General features: G+C 44.9%; 1 protein-coding gene across 1 annotated transcript in view; it reads left to right on the forward strand.

The window, feature by feature from the left end:
* LOC126237005 (GRIP and coiled-coil domain-containing protein 2-like) overlaps positions 1-12,147 on the forward strand; it is a 323,096-nt gene that overhangs the window by 145,859 nt on the left and 165,090 nt on the right. Inside the window, exon 8 of the mRNA XM_049946730.1 lies at positions 3,845-4,085. Within this exon, the coding sequence (XP_049802687.1) occupies positions 3,845-4,085 (241 nt within the window). The remainder of the gene's footprint in view (positions 1-3,844; positions 4,086-12,147) is intronic.

Here is a 12,147-nt window from a genome sequence, read left to right on the forward strand (position 1 = left end):
ACCGAGGACCTAGATCTCACCAGACCCTCAGACACAATGGATATAGCCTGTTCTGGAAATAAGTCAGTGGCAGCAGGTTACCCTGAGGTGTAGACTGCCTCATTGTCTGTTTCATCCTCCAGTGGAATTGTGGCGGTTTTTTCCACCATCTGGCTGAGCTACTGCAACTGTCAAGCTTTACACCTGTTTTCTGCATTGCCCTCCAGGAAACCTGGTTCCCGCCAGTGCAGACCCACGCCCTTCGTAACGTCAGGAGATATTACAAGAACCGTAGCGAATATAATAGTGTGTCAGGTGGAGTTGCGTTTATGTCCTGAACTCAGTATTTAGTGAACCTGTGCCCCTTCCCATGTCCTCTTGAATCTGTGGCTGTCAGGATATGGATGATGCAGGAAATAACTGTCTGCAGCATATATCTCCCTCCAGATGGTGTGGTACCCCTGAACGTATTGGCTGCGCTGATTGATCAACTCCCTAGACCTTTCCTACTTTTGGGTGATTTTAATGCCCATAACCCCTTGTGGGGTAGCACCATGCTTACTGGCTGTGGCGGAGAATTTGCAGCCCAGGACATCTTCCATCTATCCACTGGAGAGCACATGATGAATCTCCCCCACATGGTGCCATCAATGTTGTGATTGAGCAGGTCACTGCAACGATAATGTCTGTTGTCTGTGGCAGAAAACGCGATCCCTCATTCTCTAGGATGCCCACGGTGAAAGACAGTCCCTTGGTGGTCGCCAGAAGTTGCAGAGGCAATTAAAGAGCGTCGGCAAGCTGTACAGCGATGTAGTGGCACCCTTCCCTAGAGCACCTAATAGTCTTTAAAGCAGCTCCATGCCAGTGTTCACCTGCCTTTAAAACGATGGAAACAGAAGTTTTGGGAGAGGTCCAGGTTGACCATTGGGTGCCATACATCATCTTTCCAAGTGTGGACGAAGATCAAATGTCTTTTTGGGTACCAGACCCCAACAGGTGTCCCTGGCGTTAACATCAATGGCATGCTCTCTACTGATGCAAATTCAATTGCCGAGCATTTTTCTCGAGCCTTTACATCGGTGAACTAACCCCCAACCTTTCGCACCCTCAAATGGTGAATGGAAAGGAAAGTCCTCTTGTTCACTACACGCCACAGTGAACCCTATAACACCCCATTTACAGAGTGGGAGCTCCTCAGCACCCTTGCACAATGCCCGACACAGCTCCTGGGCTGGATCGGATCACAGTCAGATGATTAAACATCTCTCGTCTGACTACAAGCGATATTTCCTTGTCATCTTCAACCAGATCTGGTGCGATGGCGCCTTTCCATTGCAATGGCGGGAGAGCACCATTATTTCAGTGCAAAAACCCGATAAAAATCTGCTTGATGTGGATAGGTATCGGCCCATCAGCCTCACCAACGTTCTCTGTAAGCTGCTGGAACGTATGATGTATCGGCGGTTCGGTTGGGTCCTGGAGTCGTGTGGCCTACTGGCTCTATGTCAGGGCGGCTTCCGCAAGGGTCGCTCTACCACTAATAATCTTGTGTCCCTTGAGTCTGCCATCGGAACAGCCTTTTCCAGATACCAACATCCAGTTGCCGTCTTTTTTGACTTACCTAAAGCATACAACACGACTTGGTGACATCATATCCGTGCCTCATTGTATGAGTGGGGTCTCCGGTGCCCACTCCCGATTTTTATCCAAAACTTCCTGTCACTCCGTAATTTCCGTGTCCAAGTTGGTGACTCTCATAGATCTGTCCCCCTCCCCCCCTGTATTCAGGAGAATGGAGGTCCACAGGGCTCCATATTGAGTATACATCCATCTTTAGCGGCCTTTAATGGCCTAGCAGCAGGGCCGTCAGTCTCCTCTTCTCTGTATGCAGATGACTTCTGTGTTTCATATTGCTCCTCCAGTACTGGTGTTACTGAGCAGTGCCTACAGGGAGCCATTCACAAGGCGCAGTCATGAGCTATAGCCCACGGCTACCAGTTTTCAGCTGTGAAGTCATGTGTCATGCACTTCTGTCAGCATTGTATTGTTCATCCTAGACCTGAACTTTATCTTAATGACGATCCACTCACTGTAGTGGAGACGTTTCTATTCTTAGGACTGGTTTTCAACACCCGATTGACTTCAGTACCTCACCTTCGTCAGCTTAAGTGGAAGTGATGGCAGCACCTAAATGCTCGCCACTGCCTGACCAACACCAACTAGGATGCAGATCACTCTACACTGCTGCAGCTGTGCAGAGCCCTTGTTCAATCCTGCCTTTGGCGGCACCCTCAGCATTGTGTTTACTCGACCCAGTGCACTACTGTGGAATTTGCCTAGCGAAGGGAGCTTTTAGAACGAGTCCAGTGACCAGTGTCCTGGTGGAGGCCAGAGTCCCTCCATTGCAGATCCGACATGCACAACTGCTTGCCAGTTATGTTGCACACATTCGTAGTTCTCCTGAGCGTCCGAATTACCGTCTCCTTTTCCTGCCTGCGGCAGTTCATCTCTCGCATCGGAGGCCCAGGTCAGGGCTCACAATTTCGGTTTGCATGCAATCCTTTCTCTTCGAACTGAAGTCCTTCCCTTTACCACCTCTACTTGAGGTTCATTCATGTACACCTTGGTCGAAGCTTCGTCTGGACCTTTTGCATGGACCTAAGGACTCCGTTAACCTGCCACTCTCCACTGTCACTTCCTCTCGATTCTTTACATGCTCCACGGCTCTGAAGTTGTTTGCACTGACAACACGATGGCTGTGCTAATGTTGGTTTCGCCTATGTCCACAGATGCCATATTGAACAGCATTCTTGCCCACTGGCTGCAGTGTATTCACTGCAGGTCTTGTGGCCATATCTCGTGCACTTCGGTACATCCGTTCCTGTTCTGTTGAGTTGTTCCTTCTCTGTTCTGACTCACTGAGCAGCTTACAAGCTATCAACCAGTGCTACCCTCGCCATCCTTTGCTAGCGAACATCCAGGAGTCCATCTCTGCCCTGGAACGTTCCAGTCGTTCAGTGGTGTTTGTGTGGACCTCAGGACACGTCGGGATCCCAGGCAACGAACTTGCTGACAGGCTGGCGAAACAGGCTAAGTGGAAACCGCTCCTGGGGATGGGCATCTCTGTCTTAGGCCGCAAGGTTTTTCAGCTTTGGGAGACGGAGTGGCATAACAGTATGCACAACAAACTGCGTGTCATTAAGGAGACTTCGAATGTGTGGAAGACTTCCCTAAGGGCTTCTCGCAGTGAATCAGTTGCCCTTTGTTGGTTCCGCATTGGCCATACGTGGCTCACACATGGTTACCTCCTCCGTTGCGAGGACCCACCTCAGTGTCGCTGTGGCTTTTAGGGTGGAGGCTTTAATGCATTGCAGAGTGACTGGCTTCTCCTTTTTTATTCTCATGGTCAGCCAGCCATGGTAATCTGCTTGCTTGTTTTTAATCTCTTCTCCCTGTTTGTTTCTTGCCTGTCTCTGTGGTTTTCTTGTTCTGTTTTGTCCATTGAAGTGTTTGTTGTCCTTCTGTCGTTCTTCTGGTTCTTCCTTTCTTCTGTTATTGTGTCATACGTCTTCTTTGTTTTCTTCTTCCCCTTGGGTAATTGTTCTACTGGGAACAGGGGACCGATGACATCGCGGTTTGGTCCCTTTCCCCCCCTTTTAAACCAAACAAACAATCCTCCTCTCTCTCTCTCTCTCTCTCTCTCTCTCTCTCTCTCTCTCTCTGTGTGTGTGTGTGTGTGTGTGTGTGTGTGTGTGTGTGTGTGTGCTTGGGAGGAGGAGGTGGCAAGTATTGCTGTTATTAACAGTGACACATTTTATTCTGAGAGTAAGACCATCCACTACTGTATAACATTTTTTGTAACCAGGCACTAAAACTTCGTGGTGAAACAATTTCAAAGCTTCAAGAGGCTGTTAGTGATCTAGAGCAGCAGTTGCAAGAGACACGAAAGCGTTTAGCATCTACTCAAGAAGAATTGCAAACAGTGGCATCCTCCCTAGACAAAAAGATTGTGGAAGTACAGTCACTTGAGACAGAAAATTCTCAACAGAAGGAAGAAATAGCGCAGATGAGAAGCCGCATAACAGAATTTGAAAAGGACGCTGCAGGTGAGCTATACTAAATAACTAATTGCTCTATCAATTTGTAAACGAATTGTTGTTCTACTATTATTAAAGTAGATATTGAACAGTGTGTAGAGAGAGAAACAAGAGCTCAAACATTGTATTCCAGTTTTTGAATTTTTGGACTTGGATTCACCCCCCCCCCCTCCCCCCAAAGTGTTGCGAGAAATTTAACTGCCACAATTCTTGCATTGTTTCCGTAAGAAGTTTTCACATCTTGAACAGCATTAATACACTCCTGGAAATGGAAAAAAGAACACATTGACACCGGTGTGTCAGACCCACCATACTTGCTCCGGACACTGCGAGAGGGCTGTACAAGCAATGATCACACGCACGGCACAGCGGACACACCAGGAACCGCGGTGTTGGCCGTCGAATGGCGCTAGCTGCGCAGCATTTGTGCACCGCCGCCGTCAGTGTCAGCCAGTTTGCCGTGGCATACGGAGCTCCATCGCAGTCTTTAACACTGGTAGCATGCCGCGACAGCGTGGACGTGAACCGTATGTGCAGTTGACGGACTTTGAGCGAGGGCGTATAGTGGGCATGCGGGAGGCCGGGTGGACGTACCGCCGAATTGCTCAACACGTGGGGCCTGAGGTCTCCACAGTACATCGATGTTGTCGCCAGTGGTCGGCGGAAGGTGCACGTGCCCGTCGACCTGGGACCGGACCGCAGCGACGCACGGATGCACGCCAAGACCGTAGGATCCTACGCAGTGCCGTAGGGGACCGCACCGCCACTTCCCAGCAAATTAGGGACACTGTTGCTCCTGGGGTATCGGCGAGGACCATTCGCAACCGTCTCCATGAAGCTGGGCTACGGTCCCGCACACCGTTAGGCCGTCTTCCGCTCACGCCCCGACATCGTGCAGCCCGCCTCCAGTGGTGTCGCGACAGGCGTGAATGGAGGGACGAATGGAGACGTGTCGTCTTCAGCGATGAGAGTCGCTTCTGCCTTGGTGCCAATGATGGTCGTATGCGTGTTTGGCGCCGTGCAGGTGAGCGCCACAATCAGGACTGCATACGACCGAGGCACACAGGGCCAACACCCGGCATCATGGTGTGGGGAGCGATCTCCTACACTGGCCGTACACCACTGGTGATCGTCGAGGGGACACTGAATAGTGCACGGTACATCCAAACCGTCATCGAACCCATCATTCTACCATTCCTAGACCGGCAAGGGAACTTGCTGTTCCAACAGGACAATGCACGTCCGCATGTATCCCGTGCCACCCACCGTGCTCTAGAAGGTGTAAGTCAACTACCCTGGCCAGCAAGATCTCCGGATCTGTCCCCCATTGAGCATGTTTGGGACTGGATGAAGCGTCGTCTCACGCGGTCTGCACGTCCAGCACGAACGCTGGTCCAACTGAGGCGCCAGGTGGAAATGGCATGGCAAGCCATTCCACAGGACTACATCCAGCATCTCTACGATCGTCTCCATGGGAGAATAGCAGCCTGCATTGCTGCGAAAGGTGGATATACACTGTACTAGTGCCGACATTGTGCATGCTCTGTTGCCTGTGTCTATGTGCCTGTGGTTCTGTCAGTGTGATCATGTGATGTATCTGACCCCAGGAATGTGTCAATAAAGTTTCCCCTTCCTGGGACAATGAATTCACGGTGTTCTTATTTCAATTTCCAGGAGTGTATAAAATGCTGGTCATTAAAATTACAACCCCAGAAGTTTAGTAGATAATGAAATTTTACGTGTTTTAAGTATACAGCATACCAGGAAGAATAAATGATGAAATTGATTAGTTATTTGTGTGTATATGGGGTGCAAAATTTAGTGCACAGAGTTGCCTCCCTGGCAGTAAAAATGACTTTCGTCAGGCTGGGAATCAAGACGAACTGAGCTCAGGTGACACATGGGTTATTCTGTACATCCTGTTTCAACTCTGTGCCAGAATTCATTAATCATAGTGGCTGGTGAGTAATGGCATGCCAGTCTCTAAGCAGCCGATGGCCAAATGCATGCAGCGAGTGAGAAATCTGATGAAGGTTTGGGCCAGATCAACAGTTGAACACCCTCTGTACTGAGGTTTGTTAAGACAGTACAGGCAACAAGTGGTCTCACATTGTCTCATTGAAAGGTGCCAACATGGAGAGCTCAAATGTAGGGTTCAGCCACCAGTCTTAACACATCAGAAATGTGTGTCCAAATTACCAGCAGTGTAAACGATAGGTGATCATGTTGTGTACCCAAAGACACCCTGTATAATCTTAACAGCATGCTGGGCCCAAAGGATGAGCATGACTGCATTGGGCAACATTCATTTTCCTTGGAGCCTTCACATACAGGTATGTGTGTTGTGATGCTATATGTAGAACTGAGACTCATCTGAAAATATGGTATTGTGCTGCTTCGGTGCCCAGTTTTGTCATTGGTCACACCACTGTTGGTGAGTGGATCTCAGCTGCCTTGTCAAGGGAAGCCACAAAAATGTTTGCTGTGCTGGCAGTTTTTGGTGATCCAGACATCCTCGGATTGTCATGGATATTTTTCTTGATACAAATTAGCTTGTTTCCTGGCTCGAGGCATGTGACGTGATTGTACAGTCCAGCATGGTGTGTCTGTTCTCTTGGGTGCAAGTCAAACGGAATCATTGAGATTCTTCACAACGTTGAGTGTGACCCTCTTGAACCCATCAATATCGTATTCTTCAAAGGTCATGGAACCCAAATGTTGCCAGCAGTAGCATCACGGATTGATTAACTGCAATCTCAGTCGCCCCCAGCCCTGCCACTGTTAAATTCTTACACATGCTGGTAGATGTTCCCCTTCTTGCATGTGGCATAACACAGTCTTTTCACAAACAACCATCACTCTAATGTAATTTCTGAATGAGAAACTTGCTGCATATTCTTCCCTTGTGTACAATATGTTGATGATCGTACTCACTCTCCTTTGTGCATCTGTGCTGGAATAATAATCATTTGCGTATCCCAGCACATAGTGTACTTCATGTCAATTTGACATTTATTGCAATTTTGAAGGCCAGAAATGTGTATAAAGTTTTGCCCAAATATGCAGTCTTTCTCCCTGTGCCTTATCTAGAGTTCCAATAAATATGAACTGGTTCATTCAATCTTAGACTGCAAAGAAGTTAATAATGATATACATCCTGTAGGAAAACATACATTCTCGTCACTGTGATTAGTGAAAATTCTTTGCAACGACCCATTACAGAAAGTGTGTTTGGATGTCACTGATACTACATGCGATCCTATTTTGTATCCAATAGGTAAATGTTACTTCTCAGTCATTTCATCTTCTTGCATACTCCCCCCCCCCCCCCCCCTGATTTCTTTCACATTTTCTCTCTTCTCAATTATTTTTGTTGGTTATTTAGGAAGTAAAGAATATTTGTGCTTTAAACCTTTGTATTGCATGAGAGTTGTTTATTCGTACTCTATGTTCATGTCAATTTAGAGACTGATAAATGCAGTTCTTACTGCAGGCCTACTCAATGGGGACTTTAACTGGCTGTAACAGTCTCGATCTCATCAGACTTTTACATGTGAGTCATGTTTCAGTTTCACCAAAGAAAAGCTCTTAAGGTAACATTCACTTACATTTACTGCAGTTTGTTAAGTTTGTTTACAGTATAATGTTGACTCGTGGTCACAGGCCTGCAAATATGAATGTCATTCATGTCACATACACTTCCACCATCGTGCCTTTAGTCTAGTTCATGTTCAGTATGTCACGTATCAGTGATGCAGACCTCTTTGCTGTGCTGTATAAAACAAAACCTTTCCTCATGACAAATGTGTGAAATTTGTACGAGAAATCTGTGCTGCCATCTGTCACTGGGACCCGCCTGAAAACTAGTTACAGTGGAATACATAAGCCATTCAAAGAGTGTGGCTAGTTCTTCAGTGATATTTTCATGATATTAGTAACTTAACATTGCTCCTTCTTGTTTCCCTTTGTGAAGCATTTCATTTGTATCAAGCACACAGTGTCATGATTAGAACCAAAGGGAGGATACTGCACCCATGTTAAAAATATCAGTTTTGTTCAGTCACAGTTATTTTACAGTATGATGTGGCACTATATGGAGGAAATTTCATTGTTAAATTTGTGTGTAGCTCACTGGTGATGAAGGTGTGACCCATGGCGATAAGTCAATTGTCAGTGCTAAGCAATCAATGCCAGCTAATCTGAGAAATCTATTAAAACAAGTCCTTATAGCTATAACAGACTATATCCTGTGCTGAATAATCTATACTAATATACAAAGGGGAAACATTGTTAACAAAGATCTTGAGACATTCTTCACCACTTTATTTCTGAGTTTTACACAATACTCTAATAAACATTTGGAGGGGCATAGGATATATAAACAACAATTTATAGGTTTTCCATTAAAACAGACTACGAGAAAGAAAATGCTGTGCTATAAAAAGTGTGGTTTCGTTTTCTTTCTCACATTTGCTCTTAACTATGTTAGCAGGGCATTTAAACCATTAGACAAATGGTTTCTCTCATATACATTAATACATTATTTCGCCATGTACACTGTCCAGTCACATTAATGTGACCACCCTTAAAGAGCCTGAATAATCACCTTTTGCAATGTGGACTGCCGCCGGATGTTCAGGAAGAGTGTCAGTAAAGTTTAGGAAGGTACCAATCAGGATGTGGAGCAATGCTGACTCCAGTGTCATTGCCAGCTGTGCTGGTTTCCTCGTTTGAGGATCCATGGTGTGAACAGCCCAGTCGAGGTGGTCCCACAGGTTCTCGATTAGGTTTTAAATCGAGGGAGTTTGGTGGCCAGAGGAGTGTGGTAAATTCATCCTGGTACTCTTCAAACCATGTATGTGCAGTGCGAGCTGTGTGACAAATTGCATTGTCCTGCTGGTAGATGGCATTGTGCTGAGAAAACACAAACCGCATGTAGAGGAGGAAATGGTCGCCAAGGATAGGCGGATAATTGGGTTGATCCACTGTGCCATCCCAGGAGATACCCCAAAATCATTCCTCAGACCATAACATCTTTCATCTGGCCTGCACCTTTCTGACAGTTGTTGCAGGGCTGTGAATACCAGCGGCCATCTGTCTGATGGAGCAAAAAATGTGACTCATCAGAAAAGGCCAACTGTCACCAATCGGTGGATGTCCAGTTGCAGTAGTGACCTGCAAATTTCAGCCTTCTTGCCAATGAACAGCAGTCAGTTTGGGTGCCTGAGGCAGGTACTTAGCAGTGTTCAGTGAATGGTCATTGAGGAGACACAGTTTGTATTCCCTTGGTTCAGTTGGACGTTCAGTTGCTCAGTAGTTGCACCTCAGTTCGCCCATACATGCCCCTACAGCCTTCGTTCACCCCTCTTATCTATGGCTCGTGGTGCACCACCGTTGCCTCGGTGCTAGCTTTGGATAACGTCATTTTGCCATACATAGTCTACTTTAACCATGGCAGCACATGAATAGTTTACAAACTTAGCCATTTTGGAAATGCTTGGCCCAAAAGACAATGATCATATCCTTTTCGACATCAGATAAATCGCTCTGTTTCCGCATTAGGAGAACAACTGCCCTGTTTTCTGCGTCGACCTAAATGCATTATGTACCCTGCAATGCTACCTGCCATTTCTGATTGGTTATTGGACAGTAATGTGGAACATAGGCAGTAGTCACATTAATGTGACTGGATCATCTATAATCTTAAACAAAAAATGTGTACACAACAATGTGCCATTTTGTTTTCTTCTTCGTACCTGATTTTAACAGATGACCTGCATATTAGGAAAGCTTTATTTGTGGCTTATTGTATTATGTTTAGAATCTTACTACACAATCTGAATCATCTGAAACTTTGTAATGCTATCTGTTCATAGATTAAAAGTATGTGAAATAATGTCATTGAAGCTACTATTCTCATGATTCCAGCAGCTGGAGAAGTCTCCCTCATACTGCATAAACTAATGACCCCAACTGATTTACCCATTATATTTAACCGAATCAAGGTTTCATTTGAAGTAACAATAAAGAAGGCTCAAGGTCAGGCATTCAAATATGTTGGAATTTTTTGCAAAACGGTTGTATGTTGGCATTTCACGAACTGGTAACCCAGAAATCCATTTCATACTCAAACCACACTGTATCCAACAAATGAAAAGTGTTGTATATTCTGAAGTTTTGTAATTGTATAGTGCACAAAAAATTTAAAAAACATTTTAAAAAAATAAAAACTAGAAAAAAACAAAGAATTATTTTTCATTCATGTTTTGTATGATTTATTATAATTTTGAATGCCATGCCTTGAAAGTGGGGAAAAGTCGCAATGAGGAGCTGAAATTTGCATCCTGACACAATTCTGGCGGATACTCCATATTAGTACATATTTCCATTTCCCACTCATATTTAGCAGATGTGAAGCATTTCTGGGTTTGCTTTTATGTTTATAGTTATTGAGAAAAAAGAAGGAAACTTTAAAAAATTGTCCCCGTTCCACATAAATAAAGCTTTGGGACAACTAGCAGGGGCACTCAAATCTATTTAAGAAGATTAAGAAATGACACACTTGATTGAAACAGCAAGAGATGATCAAGTAGACAAGCTACTGAATTCTAAAATGCTTGAAGAATACTGATCATAAGTGAACTACACAAAGAATTCATAATGGCCTTCCTCTTGGTCTGATCATGACTGGCTGTGGAAGCCTATGCTGTTACACAAAGAAGTTGTCAGTTGCAAGAACAATGTTCTTGCTTCGATACAAATGAGCTGCTTCAGTAGTGGCAATTTTTTAGAAAGTTCTCTGAAGTTAATAATATTATGAAACAGGTTCATGGAGCTGCTATTTTGTCTGAAACTGACATGGTGAGACCGTGGCTGTGTAAATACAAACCTGCAACTTTGCAACAAAATCGCACGGAATTTTCGACGGCAACAACACACCAAAAATACTTCGCCACAATGGAAGAATAAAAATCGGAAATGGACGATAATGTAAAGTGTATCTTGAAAACTATGTGAACAGCCGTCTGATGATGAACTTGCCTGTTTGAAACCGGTAACGGCGCTATTTACCTAAATAAATAGCAATATTAATAGTGGCTGGTTGCTGTCTTCTTCTTTGTAAGATGGTTTATGGAGAACTAGGGAAGATTGCAATGTTTATACTTACCTTTAACAGACCTAAACTCAGTAGATTCGATCGCCCGAAAAATCCGTTCCTACATTCCCAACTCTATGTGCTGTTATAAGTTCAAAAGACTTGGGCATGCAACCACATCAAGCAGTTGCCAGGCTACATATGACAGATCTCATCTACATGCTTGTGAACCTAGTATCCAGTGTACAGTTTAAATACGTCAGTTGTTTCAATAGCCACCCTACGTGGAACTAAGACTGCCTGGTAATTATTGATGAGAAGAAAATCCATGAGATTGAAGTCAAGCAATACATTCCATACTCTGAGGCAAAGAAGGATTTAAAAACAATACAGCTACCTACCTTCCAAAATCATTCACATCAGCAACAAAAAAGCTCTCTCCTATCATATCTGTCGGTAACTAGGTCATAACAAACACTGTTGGCATAAGCACCTGCCATAGCAAATAGGATCAGCATACCCCAGTAGTGGGCAAACTCCAGAAATGAGGAAGCCAAATACCAATGGTCAGAGAACCACACACCATGAAGATTGTGCTTAGTGTTCAACCAGAAAACAAAAGAAGAGCACCGTAATTTGAAATAAAGCTGTCATCAGAATATTAACAGCTAACCAAAAACAGCAAAAAATTTAAAAAAGCATCTCCAAAGCCATCTCATCCTGTTTCACTTGAGCTGGGGGAAAGGGGGGGGGGGTTAATGCTGTTCATTTCAGTGGCGTTCAGTAAGTCAAACGTGCCTGCTACGTCATGCCAAATGGCAAGAAACTCTTGAGAATTCAGTCTTCCTTGTCTGTTTGGGTGCAGATTTGGCGGACCTGAGGTTCCTGAGCTGGCAACTGGTGAGTGCCTCCAGCCCTTTATAGCTTGATATCTAGGCATAATTTAGTGATCACATTCCAGAAGTGTGCTGTTAT

This window comes from Schistocerca nitens, chromosome 2 (assembly GCF_023898315.1).
Source record: "Schistocerca nitens isolate TAMUIC-IGC-003100 chromosome 2, iqSchNite1.1, whole genome shotgun sequence".
Taxonomy (NCBI): Eukaryota; Metazoa; Arthropoda; class Insecta; order Orthoptera; family Acrididae; genus Schistocerca; species Schistocerca nitens.